The 21,161-nt window shown below is 32.8% G+C and overlaps 2 protein-coding genes across 2 annotated transcripts; one reads left to right on the top strand and one right to left on the bottom strand.

Annotated features, from left to right (window-relative positions):
• The first annotated feature begins 101 nt into the window (after positions 1-101).
• Nnp-1 (Ribosomal RNA processing protein 1 homolog Nnp-1) lies at positions 102-3,337 on the top strand. Its single transcript, XM_065316139.1, has 4 exons — positions 102-355; positions 491-570; positions 630-770; positions 1,016-3,337. Exons 1-4 carry the CDS (start codon positions 187-189, stop codon positions 2,933-2,935), a joined length of 2,310 nt encoding a protein of 769 aa, XP_065172211.1. The 5' UTR covers positions 102-186; the 3' UTR covers positions 2,936-3,337.
• On the bottom strand, positions 3,208-18,035 carry LOC135802556 (uncharacterized). Its single transcript, XM_065316144.1, has 7 exons — positions 17,661-18,035; positions 4,638-4,947; positions 4,447-4,573; positions 4,243-4,389; positions 3,908-4,178; positions 3,652-3,844; positions 3,208-3,594 (listed from the first exon to the last, which is right to left on the bottom strand). Exons 1-7 carry the CDS (start codon positions 17,667-17,669, stop codon positions 3,356-3,358), a joined length of 1,296 nt encoding a protein of 431 aa, XP_065172216.1. The 5' UTR covers positions 17,670-18,035; the 3' UTR covers positions 3,208-3,355.
• Positions 18,036-21,161: the final 3,126 nt, after the last annotated feature.

Here is a 21,161-nt window from a genome sequence, read left to right as displayed (position 1 = left end):
GTAGTAACTTACAGTGGCTTAAGTTTTTAGGTTGGCCATTCATTGTTATACTAGGAACTTTTTATTTGCCGGGTGGCAGCACATTTAATTTTTGACGTTTATGGTGGGCAAAGTACACACACGTGCAGTTTCACGCATCGTGCGCCAAGTGTTTGCGTGCGTGCGATAGAAGGCAAAATAGCTAACATGCAACTTACAAAGAAACACCATAAAGGCAAAACGACGAAAGAGGTAGTTGCCACCGCACAGGACATCAAATATGCTCGTTTCTTAGCGGGTAATGATAAAGTGATTCGCGATAAAGCTATTAAGAGTTTAAAGAAGTGGTTTGAGCAACGATGCAGGTCCCAGATTCGTAAGTAACCTAAAAATTCAATTTTCAAAAACGTTTTTAAGCAGTTAAATGCATACTGCAGGGTTGGGATTGCTTGGTAGTAGTAATTTTGTTTTTATTGATTTGTATATGATGATTTTCAATTGATTGTTTTAGCATTCAGTGATTCAGACTTGATGTTAGTATGGAAGGGGTTGTTCTATTCCATGTGGATGTCAGATAAACCACTCATACAGGTAGCAGTTTACAAATAAACTCCCAATTATATAATAAAAATGTTAATTAATTTTTGTAGGAAGAATGTGCTGACAGGATTGCATCTCTAATTCACAGCCTTGACACATCAACAGGCTTTTTATTCTTCAAAGCAGGAATGAAAACACTTGCTAATGAATGGTTTGGAATTGATCAATGGAGAAGTGATAAATTTCAAATGGTAAATATGTGTATTTTATTAAGGGCGGTTTTTTTGCATCCGAAAAACGACGTTTTTGTATTGCTTTTAAAATTATACAAGTGTTTAAAAGCAACTCTGTTATAACACAGCAAATTTATTTTTCTTTAATAATAAATTTGCAACGATTTAAATATTAATGTTGGGAGGTAGTGCTGTAGGTGATCATTGTTTGCAAATATTTTACTCATTATATATGTCGTTAATTTATTTTACTTTATTTTCAGTTCGTGCGTCGTCTGCTTCGTCAAGCATTTGTTCTTTTGAGAAACAATAACTTTGAATTAAAGTTGATCAAACTCTTTGCGTCTTCGCTTGACGAGTCGATCTTAAATTCGGAAAGAAGCGTGCCGTTAAGCCTAATGATGCATTTCTGTGATATCTATATGCCAGAGTTGGCCAAGATGAGTGAGGGCCAACTCAATCCCAACATTATGAACGAATTTCTTCAACCATTTGTGAAGGCACTTTCTAACTGCAATGATATACGGATAGTAAATGCAATCAGTGATGGCGTATTTCGGTATTTGATGAAGCAATCAAATGCTGCAATGGAACATGAAGAAAAATTTGAAGCGTGGAAGAAGCTCGGATTTCCCGGCGGAAATATTGATGCTATGCAGAGGGCAGGCAGTGATGAAGAGGATGCCGATAGCAATATGGAAAGTAATGACGACGATGATAATGATGACGAAGACGATTCTGGTAAGGACGAAGATGACCATGATGATGAATCGGAAGAAGAGGAATTAACTGGTTTGGATCCGCGTGCTGGACGTGTCAATGTTGTTCTTCCTCAATTGAGTTTCAGTTGTAAAAATATCAATTCATTAATGAATGAGTACAAGTTCAAAGCTTCAAATACTAAGGCAAGATCAGCTATTAAAAAGCTTATTCATGAATTCTCTATGCTCTCGGGTGGTGAATACCCTCTTGGAATTAAAAAAGTTGATCTATATGAAGACGATGGTTCCACAAACATCAAGAAAATGGCTAATAAGCTAGTTAAATTTGAAAATCAACTTTATGGACGCAATAAAGCGAAAAAAGCAAAGAAGAGAAATATTACAGATTGTGATGGTGATGATGATGATCTTGGAGATCAAGAAGTTCCAGTTATGAAGAAACCTAAATTAGACAAACAATCAATCAATCAAACACTACAAGTGAAAAAGCAAAAGAAAAATGAGAAAATTAAAAAATCAACATTGACTGAAAAAGTCTCGAAAAAAAGTTTAAACGGAATTGGTACACAAACAACTGACTCCAAACAATCATTTAAATCTTCTGGTATTAGAGGTGCACTAGATGGATCATCAAAGCTACAAGAGGCAAAAATGAAGTTGAAAGTAGCAATGAGAGAAAGAAAACTACTTAAGCAGAGCATTAAGCAGAAAAAAGCTGCAATAAAACGCTCGGAGTCTCACGAAGCTCATCAGAAGCAATTAGAATCAGATGACTTGTTTGTTAGGAATTCAGGAACTTGGTTTGTGACCGAACCTGAGAGTGAGAGTGATTATGAACTGGACTCGCCGCAAAAAACAAACGGTATGATGACGAATGGTACAAGTCCTAAAAATACTGAAGTTTCTCCCAAACGAAGAAATTCTTTTGTTGAATCAAGTCCCAAAAAGTCCCCGAAATCTCCTAAACCAGAAACTGCCATTTCAACGCAATCAAGTACAAAACAAAAAATGACTTCAACTCCATTGAAAATTTCCCCACCAACAACAAATAAACTATTTGCGGCATCTGATTGGGATACTGATTTACAAGATGGTGAAGTGGAGCTTTTCGTTCCTAGTAAGAAATATATTGCGAAGAGGAAGTCTATGGGTGCTCCAGCCGATTTAGTTGATAAGTCGTTTTCGATTATCAAGGGAAAGGACAGGAGGAAATCGGCGGATGCCCAAATAATGCTAAGAAATTCATCTGTAAATACTCCGAAGAGTAACAAGAAGGTGAAAATTGATTTGCGTCTGAATCAATCACAAGAAGTACATGAACATCATGCACAGATTAAGTCTTCACCTGGTATTCCCTTTGATGCCAGCAAGAAGCCGACGAAGCCCGTGATCAAGGCGAACGCGATGCCGAGTCCGATAAATCCATTTTACAATCGAAGGCGGATGGGACTGCAGTTTTAATTTAATTTCTGTAATGTAATCAGCTGTGTTACGTTGATTACATTTATCACGGAGCATGGTGAGTGGTTGAAGAAAATGTACAACTCACTCGTGAATTGAAATGTTTCCAATTATTATGAGTCTTGCGAGTTTCCTGTCATATTTGAATGATTGTGACTTTGTTACATTTAAAATTTTAAATGTTATTTGATGCTAATAATGTCTTGAATATAATTGATTAAATTGAAAAAACAGTTTAACTGGTATTTGTGGGTTTACAATCGTCGAATATCTTATATCTTAATTAGATTTTGTTTATTGGTAAATTACATTTCTAAATATCTTTGATCTTTATGACTAGTGCACATTTATAGAGATATATTAGTTTTGATAAATAACAATAATACAATAGTTCATAAATTATTGATGATGTTAAAATAATTATGCTCGGTTATTGACTATGATTGTTAAAAGCAAGGATGCTATTTGTGTGACATCAAAGAATCCTCCTGAGGATATGGACCAGGCGGAGTTATTGTTTTTGTTATACTTTAGGCCTTGTTGGTTGGGCTCATCTACCTCGTTGCTAAGTTGGTTGCCTGCCGCAGGATACCATGTTTCTGTTCCATGATGTGTTGCGAAAATTGTTGGTTGTTCTGGACTTGCGGTTGTTTCCATTACTAAATTAATATTAAAACAATCAGTTAGACTATGGTTAGTGATAATATTCAAATTACCATTAGGTTTGTGTACATTCCAAGATGAAGTCGTCCATTCAGGGCGTGGTGATGAAGGAGTAGGCGGCGTCTGACTCGGGCTGTATGGTTGCACAGTATTGCTACCAACCGAACCACTGCCTTCTGACCAGCTACTGGAACGACCATAACTTGCTGGACGTGTACGTGATCCAAGAATTTGCGTGGAAGAATCCTGAAACGGTATTAAAACATATTAATCTACTCCATATTTAACGAATTTCCAATTTAAACCTACTGTTTGATACGTGTTTGTATTTTCTGGAAAACTGCTAGCCGAAGAAGATGGCATCCACGAGACCGGCCGGGACCCTTGTTGAGGTTGCACCTGTTTGGGCGTGGCAATCCGTGGAGGCGGTACTTCTTTTCCAGAGATGATGTTGTTCTCTTGTTGATTGCTCACTGTACTCCAAGGGTACACCTCGCTGGGTGCAGTTGATTTAGGAGCAGAGCGGTCGGGGAATATTGACATATCAGAATTTACCGTCGTACAGTCTCCAGAATTGGGTCTATGAAACATCAATTAATAATAAAACATTGACACTCATTATCAAAGTATTAATAGATAATTACATGTAATTAAAACATTGTTCTTGAAGAAAACTCAATGCCTTTTCCAATATTTGCGCGGAGAAAACTGCTGCTGGACCATCTTGAGCTCCTCGGTCGCAAAGATTACGAGTTTCTCGGTATACGCATTGCTTAAATCTGTCATGAGAACTAATAACATTTTATTATAAATACGAATATTGTGTTTTAAAATATTTCTAAAATTACCAGCAAAGAGTGGCTTTAGAGATAATCTCTCCTTGAGCCACTTGATCTACCAAGAGACTATAATGGGGTCCACATCTATTCTTATCGATGATTGTTCCTTTAATGCATGGCGCATATTGCAGATATTCTAAAGGAAACAAAAAAGGTCTCATAAAATCAAAATTTCAAAATGGTGTTATTAATGTAAATACCTTTTTGATATTGTGGTTGCATACACATCTGATGAACGCTCTCAATGGGATTTTCCACGGCTTTGTTGAACTGTCTTCTTTGTTGATCAGTAAAGCAACGCTCTGTATAACTCTTGAGACAATCAACAAATTGATTCCATGTGCGGCATACCAGATCAATGTCGTCCATATTGTCAGGGAAGACGAGGTGTGCTTCTCGTACCAAAGGATCAGCAATTTGGACACATCTATCGTATTCTAATTTGGAGCATTCTTGTTGTTGCAGACTTCCGCCAATGGAAAGCCAGACGATACATAAAACTTGAATTATCTGCAAAAAATGTAATTTTATACTTTTGTATAAAGGAAACAAAAGCTGTTATTGTATTATCTTATGATGTCATTTTTTGCGATGTATAGGATCTTAATGATCTATGAAGTTTTAATTATAGTTCATGAAAGCAAATATGCTTCAATTGACGCCCAATACAAGCAAAATTACGTGTGTAGGTGTAAGAAGTGTATGATTTGATGAATAGTCTTGCATAATCCAGTTTGCGCTGTATTCTTTGCTCTTTGTGCGCTTATTCATCACAAAACAATAAAAAAGTTAGAAAATGTATTTTTTAGTTGTTGCTGTTGGTTATTTGTGCGTCTGTTGCGTTTTTATTTTTATTTTGCTCATTGTTGTTTGCTGTGGTTTTTGTTGAGTGAGGTAGCAAACAAAAGGCGATCGGAGGTGATGCGTCGCGGCTGGGTGCCGGCCGGCCGGAAACAACATGGCGGCCGCTGGCGCGCGCAAACCGAGTGAAAGCCATTTCCGGCAGATCGTCACAGTACACTCTGAACGACCGTCATCAGAACTGATTGTTAATCGTGAAATAATTTACTTAATTACATATCTCTTGCCATCTATTCCGCATTATTACTTTTAAGTTAGTGTAAAGCAACAATAATATTTTTTCTACTTCCACCTTTAAAGCGCCAGTTTTTCTACGGGTTTTAGACACAAAAAAGTACTTTATATACGGACGACCAAAAGCGCGAGTAAAATACATTATCTACGAGCATTAACTACGGGGCAGAGCTTGAAAGTAGCAGGCACTGCTGCTACTCGTGTCGGCGCGACACGGCATTTATAATCTTACACTGGCAGTAGAAAAAATAGCGTTGTTAAACACTCGAATAATTAAACGCTTGCTACGTTCGGTCATACGAAGTCTCGTGAATAATCCCGTTTAGCCATTTGATATTTAATATACTATTTCAATATACCTATGTATAAATTGTTTAGTCATAAAACCTTTCAAATTGATTTTAGTATCTATAAAATGTCGGCCATAATATGGAATCGCTTACTTGAAGTTTAGAATCTAATTATCTGAAAAAATTTTCAACTCTCGGTAAACTTATATTAATTATTTGTAGAGGTAAAAGACACTTTCCTGAAGTTCAACGTACGTGTATATTGCTTTACGTGTTAATCATGAAACTTAATTTTGCGTCCGTAAGTATTCTTAGGAAGTCCCTATAATCGTTAACACGTAGGGCAACGCTTTTACATTTTTTTTATAGTATCACGATGAAAATAGTCCTGCCAAAACTATTTGCTATTAATAAAGGTGAGTAGTAGGTATATGGTATCTGGGGGTGAATCACATTGCTGCAAATTTAATGAGATGCACGAATCGAACGTTTTGTACATTCAGTTCCACCGTTTCATTCTTACTTATTGTCGTACTGACAATATGAACATTACGAATTAATACCTCAATATTTACGATAAAATTTCTTTTATTAATGAAATTTTACTATAATAAAAATGTGAAAAGAGTGATTTTTAATTTTTAAAGACATCATTGTAAACTAATTTTTAATTTATTCCGTCATCCAAAAACAATCTGCAGGTCCCCCTTGTGTTTCTTTTTTGTGACTTTTTATTTAGTTACTTATATTTTATTATATGTAAAGATTAAGAGTGGAGAGTGCAAGTACTTTAAGACCTTTGTGGTTGGTGGTTTTCCGCAGGACTTTTCCTTCTCCATGTCTGCTGAATAGTGGGTCGATAAGGTAACGGCCGGCCTCATTCTCCACCAACAATTACTTATATTACTGCTGCTCACACAAAGATATACTGAGCGTTTCAATCAAATAAGTAAAATAATTATAATTAGCCATATATTATTTATAAGCAGTTGATCCATTATATTCTTAGATAATACTCCCATTTATTGAATGAATTTTGGTATTGCATGTTATGTTTGTAACACTTTGTAGATCTATAGGATTTTCTGCATTGCACGATAGCCTCCCACCGCAAACGTAGGTGCATAATTATAATTCACTTCGACTTTTCCATATTAACCGCAAAGTTTAAGAAATACTCATAACTGCGGTTTTTTTAACAGTTTTCTACTAGAAGGGGTGAAAAATAAAAGTGATACCTTGACTCGTTCAGTCAACGATAACACACATACAAAGTGTGTACCTATACTTAAACTTCACGAAAAAGTACACTTAATGTAAACTGAATTAGAAAATAATACGAAATGCTTGCGCCCAAAAATATTATTATCATACCAAATGTAAATTACTAATGCCGTTATTTCTCGAAAAAGTTTTGCAATTTGGTGATAAGATCGACAGACATCATCAACAACGAGAAAATCAGGAAGCTAAACAAAGTGGAACGACAAACTGATTGCAATCGCACTACATATCAGAGCCTGCCATAACGCCGATAAAATTACATAACATTAAGGAAGTAAAAAAAGCAACAATTACAATTCCATAAGTACTAATACGAGGTTATTGAAGTTCACCGCAGTTATAGGTAACAATTCGACTAATTTTGTTGTCAATTATAATTACCCTACAAAAATATTCATTATGGTTTCGATATTGTATATTCAAGATAAAAAATATGATAGACTGATAGTCAACTTCATGTTTAAAGTGAAGTTCAAAAGCGGTATTCCATCAGCGAATTTACTAAATTATATAAATATTGAGGACTTTTACGCAATAACACGTAAAAATATAAGAAAGTTCAACATATTTTAGAAGTAAAGTTTTTACTACGATAGAAATTTTTTAATGCTTAATGTTTAGATTAAGAAGTTATAGCATTAAACATCGAAGAAAGAAGCATGAGATTACAATTTTACGTCACGTCATGCGATGATTACCATCTATGTACCCAGACGGCTTGGTTGGGGACTTAAAGCGATAAGACAAAATTAAAACACAAAAGAATGGTGAAGTATGAGTGTTAGAAATATTCGTGCGGAACAAAGAAATTCGAAAAGAAAGCAACGACAGGAAGAAAATAAAAAGTATGAATTGTGACGAGTGACTAAGAAGTAAAAGGATCGGAAGTGGAAAACAGGAAAAAAGCAGTTAATCATATTATGACCTGGGGATATTAAAGATTGAGAGTTTGGACGTCATCATATACCTAATTAAGTGTTTCTATGACGCTCTTAGAATTGAATAAATTAGTATTTTTTGGTTACTATAGCTTTTTTCAGTACTAAACTCTGCAAATATTGCAAAAATCCTTATAAAAATTGCTCAGTTTAGTTTAGCTTACATTAACTGTATGAAGTGAGATTTATAATTGTTTATTCTAAGCATATAACATATAAGTTCTAAGCTAACATAAAAGTTATTTTTTATTTTTAAAAAGACAGTGTAAGTGTGTTTAAACAATTTTTGTTCATCATCAATGTTCGACGTTTTGTTTCGCTTAAACAGTTGGGATTGATTTGCAATCGTAAAGTTTAAATGTTTTTTTTTACTATGCACTATAAGGTCGCAAAAAAATTAAATTAATAAAATAATAAATAAATCAGTGACACTTTTCCGAACATGTTTGTTTTTTAAAGGTTTTGTTTTAAGTTGCGATAACAAAGAATACCTTCACGTTCCTGTATCATGACCCAATAAAGTTTATCATTTATTTGCTGCCCTACTAAAATAAAACTTAATTTACTAGTAATTTATAATACTTTTCAGTCGACAATTTAATAACCTGTGCCCTATTTACAATCATGCAAACTTTCGAAACAAGAAAATTGCAATAAAAACTAGACTATTAATTTCATATTCTAAGAAAAACCATTTCTTTTATTTTAGTATCACGTACAACAAAACATTACTTGACTAATTCTAAAAAATTGAAGTAATGATATTCTTTTGTTTTGCGAAAAGCATTATAATTTGGCGATGAATGCTGAGTGAGGGAATGAGTGAGTGGTGACCTTAATGAATATTCAACCGGCATTACATTGGCGATTCTAGTTTATATTTTTAGTGGTTGCAAGTTACGACCATCAATTCTTGGTTTCGCCCAAGGGGACAACTTCAAGGAAAACCTTAAATCTTTACCTCGAAGCATCGTAAATTTTCTTCGCGAATTTTCTATTTGCTTCGCTTGGTCAAAGCAAAAAAAAAATTGCAAGTGGAAACGACCATGAGTGTTGCTGGTACTATACAAACATGGCATAACTAAACCAGGTTAAATGTTAAATGTCCACCACAAGTCCAGAAATGTGTGTGCAAGTTTGTGTACCGATCTATAATGCTGAGTTCTGATTCACCAATTTGCATATTACGCTAGTACATGCAGTGTGTTTTTACTTTGGGCGCTTGTGTTGGGCTTTTGGTGGTGGGTTTTGCGTTCGTGCCTAGAGGGCTATTAGGCTGTGATTTTAATCAGATAGCGCCAGGTCGAATCGTGTCGTGTCGGCCTACAGGAAGTTGTAAAAACGGACCGCCTATACCCATAGCAACCACTACTTCTTTTTGTGCTGGTTTTAAATAAAGTAGATTTTAAATTTAAATTTAAATACAAATAAATTATATGCGCGTATGCAAATCAAAGACAAAATAAAGACCTACTCTTAATAGTTTTAACTCATATTATTTGCAGTTTCAAATGGTACATCAAGCCTAACGGAATTTTTGGTAAAAAGTTGCAAAATGTGACTGAGAACTCATATCGTTTATATTGACAACTATAACTAATTATAATTGTATCTAGTCATGATTTAAATGCCTTTGAGAAAATAAAATAAACATTGACCCAAAATTGTGAGTAAACGATACATTTGAATTATTTAGCGCCTAAATATTCGTCATATAATTTGTTCATCGCGCAAGTTGGTATGGCGTACAGATGGTCGCTCGAGAGAATGCACCATCGCATTTTCTGAAGCAAAGGTTTTGACGTCAAATTTACCTAAAACCCATTATGAGAATCAATATGTGAATTATGCTTCTTAGCCCAGTCATTTGGTAGTTTTGCCTAGAAAATAGTGCGTGATTGTTGAAAATTGGTATTCATATAGATTTCGAGGTGCTCTTTACGAATTTAAACTTTGCCACCTCGTATCTTGTTCGCTCGCGCCACCATCTTTGATAAATGGTGTCAAAAAACAGTTTTTTGACCATATCTCCTTTCCGACTCATTTTACGATAAATATATCTATATAATAAATTAAACTAGAGAAAATTTCCTATAATTTATGTAAGTACATTTTTCTTGTAAAATTAATAGTTTTAACGTACGGGCGCCGCAAAGTCTACTTCAACATTCGTTTTTGTCAAAAACTCATTTCCATACCACCATGAGGTAGAGTACGTGGCGCGTTTGTTTTATTATCGTGGTATTCCCAGTAGGCCTAATCCACACGCACTATTACAAAATTTAATGGATTATCTTCCGATTCGCTCTTCGCGATGGACCAGGTGTTGTGCGTTAATTGTTTTCAGGACCGATCGAAATATCACAGGTAAAATTTTCTGCCATACTATCCGCGATGGAATTATCGTTTTCAATGCAATCTTGGTTCTAGAGTTCATCGCACGTGTTCTCAAAAACGGTAATCGTATCTTCCTCTTCATCGCTATCTTGTGATGGAACTTGCGAATTATCACAGGTACCACTGCAATTTGTACAGATAACGGAGCACATCAATCCAGCCTTTCTGCAGCCGCAGGCTTTCTGACATCCCTTTTTGCATTTGCAAGATATTAGTTTTAACAATGTTTCGGGAGCTGGGGGCTCAAGTGTGGTGACAGGAATTAGCCCATTCTTGCTTCTTTTCCATCCCCATTGTTCTGCATTTAGTTCATTCCTATACTACTACTTAACTTGGTGATAAGTGAACGAATGTTGTCGGGCTGCGGCTTCAGTCGGTGGTAGCGATGCAATATTAAATTTATTTTTAAATGCTGATTTTGTGAAACTGGCATATCTATAGATGTGTGAAGACATATTTTGCAAAGTTTTCACATCACTGTAACTGTATAATTTAAGAAGGAAGAATTCGCCAGTTGCAGCAATGAATGATCTATGTACTACCAGCCTTTGGGTTTTTAAATATCTGGATAACTTCGTTTAAATCTGGATTTTTGCGGAGTACATTAATACACTTTAATTTTCCTTGATGAAAAAGTGCCGATGTTGTATCACAGCCACTAAAAGCGTGTAAGAATAATTTGTGATCTGCCGCTGTTTGATCGATGATGCTTTTGGTTGAATAGATTTGTTGCAAAATTTTTCCTTTTTCTGGTTTTAGCAAATATATGTTTGAACACATTGGTAGCGCCGTTAAAAGAATAAGAAGATCTTACATCTTCGCCGATAACAAGCACGAATTGTGGTACTGTGCATTAGCTGCGACCAAATCATAAAGACGCTCGAGGCATTCAACAATCGCTCTACCCCAATCATCATTACGTGCTCTAGAACGTTCTGAAATAGTGTTTTTCATCGATAATTTATGTACGCTATACACAATATTTCGACCACTCAAATGCGTCCGTTTTTATTTCGCTATAAATTCTGCTGTTATTTCAGCAGCGTACAAAAAACAAACGCGCAAGTAGACTTTGCGGCGCCCGTACGTTAAAACTATTAATTTTACAAGAAAAAGGTACTTACATAAATTATAGGAAATTTTCCTTAGTTTAATTTATTATATAGATATATTTATCGTAAAATGAGTCGGAAAGGAGATATGGTCAAAAAACTGTTTTTTGACACCATTTATCCAAAATGGTGGCGCGAGCGAACAAGATACGAGGTGGCAAAGTTTAAATTCTTGAAGAGCACCTCGAAATCTATATGAATACCAATTTTCAACAGTCCCGCATTATTTTCCTAGCAACCACGTTTTTTAGCACCAAATGTCTGTACTATCTGCCTAAAAAATATTTACGATTGACGTCGTATCTTGTTAACAGTACTATTAATTTCTGCATTCAATCCATTAAATAATTGTATTAATAAATTTTTTGCTGTTTCGTATAATATATAATCTTAGATAAATTTAATTAAATTGACATCAAGTAGGTATTAATATTTTATTGTATAGCGGTGACTTTTTTCAACCAAAAAAATTACTCGCCCGTTCTTGTTTTAACAGCTGTTGAAATATCATGTACGACGAATTTGTGGTTGAAATAGTGGGTGCGGAGTGGTTGAAAATTAAATATTAATTAAGGTCAAACTGAAACGGTACTTTACTGTACATTTACCCTGAGTTCGTCTGCGGTTAATTTGCGTCAAACAAACGATCAACACCAACATTCTAACACAAGTATATTATAGTTTTGATTATAGAGAAGATTATCAACAATAAAAAATGTAAAACATTATTAAGTTATGGCTCATTTCCCATAGATTTTTATGATTAGCTGTTTACATACTTTTTGCTACTACATGATAAATTATGCAGCAAGTATCATTTGTCTTCAATTAATATTTACTAAATGGATGTTGCATTAATTTACATAGTTTTATTGAACAATCTCATAAAGAACAAATAGTGTACAATTTAAATGCATGTTATTATTTATGCATTGCAATTCATTACATGCATTTTATCATGTATTTGCAATTTTATGGCATGCTGTGCAGTATTTCTAACAAATGCAGCAGTATTACGTAGGTATAGAAAACGGAAACGACTAGAAAGCAACTTAAAAACAAGCAGTTTTGGAGAATACAAATGAAAAATGCAAAGAGTGAAAAACACATACATCTATACTCATCATATAATAAAATAGCTGCCCAATGGAAATGAACATTTCCATGCTGATGCGGTTACAATAAAAAAGCAATAAGTACAATGCAATTTTACCGTTAGTTTGATATGTTCATAAAGATTGCTTTGATGTTATGATAATTTAATTGTGACTGATGATTCAATTAACTGTTTACTGTGGTTTTGTACTTTCAGCTTTTTATCATGAATAATTATCTACTAGTTTTCAATGAGTAGGTATAAAGCAGTGGATAGGCATGAACAATACAAATATTTAAATGTGTCCATGTGTTCATCTAAATTAATTTAGTCTTCATTTAATGCTATCAATTGGAAGTCGAAAAAAATGCCTGGATATGACTTGCTGCCCATTGCATTGTTTCTTCAAATATTAAGTAAATATTTCTAACGAGAGGTTTTTGGATGTAATAAAAAAATATAACAAAAAAGTAGTCATTGCCACTCAGCAAAACAAAAACATATGTGCTTCAATCAGTTTAAATTTACTTTTATCGATGGGAAGTGTACGTTGAATCCACATTTACTAAATGCAATTGTAAATGAATACATATACCAGGCAAATGCGAAAATTTCCAGTTTACATTGATTATTTTTGCGAATTTTTGTTCAAAAATATATATTTTATTCTAAGACTGGAGAAGGGGTTGGCATCATCCAATTTTGTAGAGTACCAGAATGAATAACTAAATAACTACCACTGTAATTACGATTATCAGTAATCAGCAATCTTGGTATGCATATTCGACATGGCAACATACGTCACGAAGTGGTTTACACTTGACACCAAAAGCGGTAAAGACTATTTCATAATTCAAAATTTGTTCAATGAACATAAAATGTGTAAACTCTAACTCCAACATTCACCCACATGCAACATTCTGCCTTCTATTTTCTTGGCACACAGCTAGTAATTTATTCATGTAGTCGTGTGAATCTGTTTGGTTGGGTTTGGTTACTCTACTATTGCGGTGACAATCAAACGACCAGGAAGCAAAAATGCCACGAACTGAAAGACTGAAAGATCCTATCAATGCGTCACGTAAGCATACGTGTGTCATTATGTCATTTCATATGTATTAGTACCTTTGTCTATCCATTGTGTACATTCGTACATTTGTGTATTTGTGAAATAATAATTGGCAAATGAGTTTGAGTGTTATTCAACCTTTTGTCGACTGGTCAATGAACACATGAACAGATGAAAAATTCATGAACTCGTTTGGCTTCACAATGAAGTTTGATAGAGTAGAGTATATAAATATAGATTATTAGGTGGGGCATTGAAATTATTTTTGATTTAACTCCAGTTTAATCCGATTTTTATGTTGCGCGATAATTAGGGTCAAGTTTGATGCGTGTGTCCTGTACTCGTATACTGATTGATATCTCTATTATTCTATGTGGTAGACTAAATGACATTGAAATCTTGTACGTAATGAATTACTTTACACACTGAATCAAATTAAGTTTTTGTTGAACAAACCGTGATACATATGTGCAACAAGTGAAAAATTAAGTGGGGGGAGGGTTGAGATACGTGTATAGTAAATATCAATGAATTAGTACACATGATAAACAACGATGTAAAATATAGAAATACCCTGAAATAAAAAAGAACAAAATTTCAAAAATCAAATAAAATAGTTAGTTATTTATATTTTAAGAGGGTGATTTGAAGGGTGTTTAAAGTATAATCTGATGCACCGGGTGCATCAAGATACACGAATCCAAGCAACTGAAGTTTGAGTTTTGTAGTAATTTTTTAATAAAATGCATAAATTTGTTTTAAATAAAGCTGAAATATCATATCGAATATTAAATGCACAGCATGGCAGCATATCCTGCACACAGAGCTATTAATTCCTTATCCATTACTTATTCGTATGCGCATAGTTTTAAGGATGCAAAACAAAAAACTGCTATTTCGAGAGACGTGGCTAATTTGTACTCATTCTAATATACACATACGATAACATAAATTATCATACGAACAATTGCAGCATAGAAGGACACAGAGAGCAAAAAATTAAAGTTGTGCTTTATAAGAGAAAAATACAAAATTTAATACTGATTGCAACATTTGCACGTACATTTGCGAATGAATCATACATCATCAGAACATCAGTAAAGTACGTCATATTCATGTGTATCAGGCGTATCATACGTATCATATTTCACGTCTCAACAACTTGGTTTCCATGAGAGCTGACGGCAGACAACAGAAAAGAAAAATTACTAAAGCATGACAGGCACAATAACACCCAGACATACATAATCTGCTTAGAAACAAAAGAAAACAAAAGTGTAATGTATTCCTAAACATATGAGTTTTTCAACTTTTTGAATGCAAGTTTCTTTATGCGTAATGCTCGAATTGCAAGAATTTTAATGATTTTGTTATTATGAAATTATTGTATTATTAATGTGATTGTCATTGTTTTCTCTTCTTGTTACAATTTTGTAATCTTGTGTTAGTTTTAATTATATTGTAATGATGAAATAAAGAAATTTGTAAATAATCACTCATAGGAAGTTGAACTAATCTAATATTTATTTAATCATCGTTTGAATAAATAAAAGAATGTGTACTACCATATGAATTTTACTTGATGTAAAAAATTGTTTTAATTCTGTTTTCCGTTTAATGAAATATGGACAACTATTTAAATTATATGCCTAGACGAGGAAGAAACAATTATGAAATTCTTAGATAAGTAAATATATTATGTATATAGTATTATCTCTAATTTTAAATCTGCAGACAATGCACATTCTGTTAACATTTTAAAAGTGCGTATTTTAGTTGCATTGGAATAAAAACTTATAGAAGTTTTAAACAATTTAGCAAATTACTAACAAATGTACAACTTAGAATTCATTATTCTGATAACATCTCACATGTTAATTCTTAGTGTAGTTAGTAATTTGTGTTGTTGCACAATAAAAAAAGTCCTTGATTTTGTTTTTCCAAGTTTAGTTATCTTTATAATTAAGTACATTGAATGTTTTGATTTAATTACAATTCGTACTGTGAGCACAAAGTCAATTCATTTGTAATCAATGCAACAAATCTAAATGTTGAATTGAATTGAATGAATTTAAAAAAATCGACAAAGAAAACCGAGAAAATATTTAAATCTTCAAAAATACCTAAATCATACTACAACCGTAGTACGTAGGTTGTAGGATAAAAATGTGATATATGAGTAGTGCATAGAAATATGATGGTAACATAAACAGACATATTTTCACTAAGTGCACAATGTGCACTTGAACCTCACAAATTGTAATTCTAAAAAGTATGATAATTCTGTATGTATTTAAACTGTTTTTGAATTGAACATACTAGTTCATATTTTTATATTGTTTGGAGAAATAAATTTCTTTCAAGACTACTTTGGCCGTGTGGTCGTTATGCATCTTAAGCTATTAGAGCCTGTTTTCTTTCACTCAAATTTGTCTGGAAAACTATATACACATTCCCTTTGAGTGGTTGCAAGCCGGTCTCAAAGATAAAGTGATCTTCTGTCACGACAACCAACGGCCGAGATTTGAACCGCGGATATTCTGTGTGGTAAGAAACCACCGAATGAAACGGCAGCTATGTTCGTATATTAGTGAAGTATATCTAAGCAATTTCCTATTTTATTTCCAATCTCAGCAATAGCTGCAGCTATTCCTAGCTATTGCTAGGAAAAGTACAAGATTTGCACTATGAAATTGCACGTGCAAATTTGTAATTAACGTAGAAAGTAAAATCCAAAACAGGCTTTTATGCGATAAGGGTAAACACTAAGATTTAAAAATTTAATTTCATTAATACACTTTGCTTCGTTCAAATAAACTTGCTATATAAATTATATGACGTAGTGTTTTAAAAACACATATTAAATGTTGTTATAAAATAAACTAGAAAGTGAAATCGACAACAAAATTGTGTCCTGCCGAGAATGTACTAACAAGCTCTACTAATTAAGTAAAATTAACACAAACATAAAATGTAATACATTTCATGCTCACGTCTGACATCATATACCTACATGATATTGCATTTAGGTAATTACAAATTGCGTTACAATTACCGAATGAATAGTTTTTCTTAGTTCCACCTTTAAAACGGCAGTTTTTCCAGGGATTTGAAATACAAAAAGTGGTACTTTAAATACGGCCAAGGCAGGGACTAAAGTACTTTAATCAGGAGTTTAAGACATGGCGCATTCGCCTGCGCATTTGCTTACGGTGCAGCACAAGATCACATGAAATGTCATGAAATACCAACGTGAAAATAATGTGGAAGTTGCAAAATAGGGTAAGCATCACGTGGCTAAACGTTGTTGAACACTCGATAGAATAAACTTTCGCTACGGTCGCTCTTAATCAATCTCGTGACAAAAACTCCCTTTTAACCACTTCAAACTTAATATACTATTTAATGTTTCTCTTGCAATACCTAATTGCAAGTGTATACATGTATTTTAAATGAGGTCCACATATAAATATGGAAAATTACTTTAAAAAAAGTAAAAATAAATAATAAAGCAGATTGTCGTTTTTTTTTCAAAGTTGTAATTATCATAGAATATATTTGTTTCATTTTCTTTACATTTGAAAAAAAAATCGGAAAAAGATTAAATTTTAACACAATTTTTTCTGACTAAAGATGGATTAGTAATTTTATTTTTCTGATTAAATGAGATTTAATGTTACGCGTGAAGCAATACATTCACAACACTTTCAACATGACAGCAATATTTGAAACTAATACACTTACGCTTTAATTTAAAATATGTATGGCAATTCTTTATAATTTTTGTTAATTTGAAAACAAACAGACAAAAATTTAAATAGGCACATGGAAGATTTAATTGATAAAGTAAAATCAGCTTCCCCCAGACTTGCTCACATTTGACAGTTTTATTTTATGCCCGCGCTAAACACTAAATAATAATAATGCATATTATTTACTTACATGTTTCATCGTGATGTTTCTTTAAAGTTGATAAAGCTTTAAATAAAAACTTGTTTATCTTCTTATTGCACTTTGATTAAATAAAAAATCCAAAAATGATTAGTTGTCCTCTGTGATGAACCAAATTTCAAAGTGAACATGCAACAATTTAATCATTTTTACTCAAAATTTTAACGTCGTTATTTAACTTAAAATAACTGATAAACTGTTGTATTATTGTTGATTTGTTGATAATATATGTTATTTTCAAATATTTCCGAAATCACGTTGTTTCATCGTTAAGTCAGAGAGCCCGAAGCGTTCGTCACACCGTTCGTACGAGTAATAAAACGACGTTGAGGTGAGCGCAGGTTAGCGCAGGTGAGTGCAGGTGACTACAGCTGAATATTGTTTGAATGGTAACGAGGCGAAAGGCGGTAAAGCACCAACGCACAAAAGCAGCAAAGCGAGACGCGACGCAATGTGACGCTTCTGCAGGGTATGGTTTACTATTTCTGTTTCTACTTTTCTAATACCTCCCCCAATCTAATCGAATCTATTTGCATGCGAGTGGCATTCTTTATTTCTTTTCATCGACGAATTTGTAACTGATGGGCATTTCACTTAGAGTTTGACGCTATTACATCGAATACATTTATACGCAAACAAGTTAACGTTTAAATGTATAAATTTGTAGACAAAAATATAAGATAATAGCTCCATCAAGAAAACATGATAATTTTTTATAAGATGTAATTTTTATGTGTATGATACATTTACATTAAAAAACTTTATTTCACGTTTATGCGTTTTGTACAGATATTTCATCAATGGAAAAAAATTTATTTATCAATATGCTTAGCATATCTCTTTTTATTTTTAGGAGATTGTACTATATATCACTAAAATATGTAGGTAGTAAATTTAATGAATGACTATGCATGTATAGTACTTACTTGCCTCTATTATGCTTATGCACTTTGAATAGTTTCCCCCTTTCTTACTCTTTTATTAAGAAAACTATAAAGTATTTAAATCAACCCCTGAACATACATGAACAGTGTGTGTGTATTGTCACGGCATGCCAGACGTCTTATATTGGTAAGAATAAGTAGAGAAGCGCGTAACGATTTTTTGCCACCTCATGCCGGAAAATATGTATGTGAGGTGTGTATATTAAATAGATGAAGCAAGAAAAATTATTCGTTGTTTTTTATTTATTCTACAAAATAAAATGTATGTACTTGATGAAACTAAAGTTGGATGAAAAGTTAATGTACTCGTATTTCTATATCATGTACAAATAAATTAAATAAATAAATTATTTGAAATAACAATAGTTTTACAATAGCGTAAAAATTAATACTTATAAATTAAAGGAAACGATAAAAAGGGCTGATGAAACCTGCCGCATTGTATGTAAAAATATAGTTAGATATGTATTTACTAATACTACATATAATGCTTTTATTTGTGTGAAGAAAACCTCAAATATTATGTCATAATAGTAATAAAAACGCGATAAGTTTATTATTTTCCTGTTAAAATCATTTTATTAAATAAATCAATTTATTTGATGGTGCTGATTACTGATTGAAATGTATTTACCAAATTACACAAACAACTAGTGTCCTCTTTGAGAGACAGACTAATTTAATAGTATTGGTTATTACAGTAGTCTACTTATTTAAATTATTATAGTATCTTTTTCCAATATGTCTTCACAGATGGCGCTTGTATTTAATGTTATTATCTATATTTCCTTTGTCAATATATATTTATATTTGTTGCAAATATCTTCTTAAGATTTTAAATGCAAATTTGTTTTATTCGTTTTTGTCAACTGCATTATATACGCTCTATTGATCAATAATTTTGCATATTGTATCTAGTTTATAGCCGATTTGTGTCGGTTTTCTTTAATGAATAAAAAACAAATAAATGTTTCTAGTTTTATCTTATTTGGAAGCTTTTATTCTATCCACAAGAAGGGTAAGACTTAAAGTTTAAAGAAATGTGATCGGCATTTATCAAACTTATAAGGTTGTATATATGTATATGGTGTAGTTTTGAAATTTTACCAATGATTCTTCAATTATTAAGTAATAACAGAACGTAATTTTATAATTATATTCTACGCAATAGCATTAGCATTTCCAAAACATGCCAATAAATAATTGATTTACTGAGTTGTTAAGGATAAAATAATTTATCTTGAAGTAAATACATTTGCATGAGCATTTAAATAAATAAAGCAGCAAATCATTTACTGCGGTTTTCCATCACGACGCTACTGGCAGACTAGGTTGGCGATGTTGGCGCGACGAGGAAGTGTGTCATTCGTTTATTTTTGCACACTTTTTATAATGCGTCTGTTTGTGAGTACGGCGACGACTATAATAATTTCATCTGGAAATTAAATTGCTAAATTACAGCGCGAACACGTCGCTCGTTGTAGTATGTTAATTTTATTAAGTGACCAACGACCAAACGGCCAACTACCAACCGCACTACAGCTCATCGCAATTATGCCAACTACAGAACAAATATCTATATGTGAAAATAAAAGTAAATAACTTCAATAAACAAAATATACTGAAAAAGTTAAAATAATTGAGTTCAATTAAATTGAAATAATTATAATTAAATAGTTTTAACAGTTTGATTGAGGAAGCATGTGAAATTATATGCATATAGGTAGTATTTATGACAATTTTATAACGTCACAATAAAGGTCATAAACAATTTTTATTTGTACTCTGCTTAAAAGTAGGTATTTAGTTAACAGCGATAAAAATATACTTACTTATTCACAGTTCCAAACATTTTCTTTTAGTAGGAGATATTCATGATGTCTTTGTCTTTAAAAGACATTGTTTGCATACAAATTGTCTTCAAAACAGATACATAATTGAATGTTGACTTGCATTGGATGTATAGCATTACCTTGATAAAGAAAATAGTAATACTCGTAAAACAAACCGCACGCTCACCAAATAAGAACAGAATCTCGCCGTTGAAGTGCGTTGTAATGAATCTATATCTATATTGTCGTTATTATTGTATTATAGTTGTGTAGGTTAAGTAAGGTTAAATTTTAAAATGGTTTCGGTACATTTTTTTAGCATTCAAATATTATGTGCATCTAAGAGAAGCCCTCTTATAACTTTTTGAGCTTTCTAGGATTCAGCGTAAATATTTTCATAAAGTTGTTTTTAATGTAAACAATTATTGTACTTTTAAAAGATGACTAATTAAATTAAACTTAGGAATAAAACATTCAGACTTGATTTCAGGTTTAATTAAAACTTTAGTTGCGTCAGTGCGTTTGCGTCTGTATAAAATTGAAAATTAAAATTTTAATTTTGCATCATGCACGGTATGATTATATATGTTTGTTAGTGATGTACCTATTGCATGTAATAATCGCCAGCAATTAATTAACTTACGCGTAGGTTTGTGGTATCAAACGCGGATCACTCTGTTTAGGGAAGTTTTAACTACTGTCAACCAATATGTTAA

Source organism: Atheta coriaria, unplaced genomic scaffold, assembly GCF_025399875.1.
Source record: "Atheta coriaria isolate IRGN ID8LTWV9N9 unplaced genomic scaffold, Caltech_Dcor_3.1 hic_scaffold_39_pilon, whole genome shotgun sequence".
NCBI classification, from domain to species: Eukaryota; Metazoa; Arthropoda; class Insecta; order Coleoptera; family Staphylinidae; genus Dalotia; species Dalotia coriaria.
The sequence above is the reverse complement of the archived record's forward strand: the minus strand, read 5'-3'. Positions and strand labels throughout refer to the sequence as shown.

What these genes read in the sequence shown, in the direction of transcription:
- Nnp-1 (XM_065316139.1), top strand. Translation starts at nt 187, where the DNA reads ATGCAACTTACAAAGAAACACCATAAAGGCAAAACGACGAAAGAGGTA. An exon ending in ACGATGCAGGTCCCAGATTC is followed by an intron (nt 356 to 490) that starts GTAAGTAACCTA and finishes TGATTGTTTTAG; the next exon opens with CATTCAGTGATTCAGACTTG. An exon ending in GAAGTGATAAATTTCAAATG is followed by an intron (nt 771 to 1,015) that starts GTAAATATGTGT and finishes CTTTATTTTCAG; the next exon opens with TTCGTGCGTCGTCTGCTTCG.
- LOC135802556 (XM_065316144.1), bottom strand. An exon ending in GCAACCACAATATCAAAAAG is followed by an intron (nt 4,574 to 4,637) that starts GTATTTACATTA and finishes TGTTTCCTTTAG; the next exon opens with AATATCTGCAATATGCGCCA. An exon ending in ATACAAACACGTATCAAACA is followed by an intron (nt 3,845 to 3,907) that starts GTAGGTTTAAAT and finishes ATACCGTTTCAG; the next exon opens with GATTCTTCCACGCAAATTCT.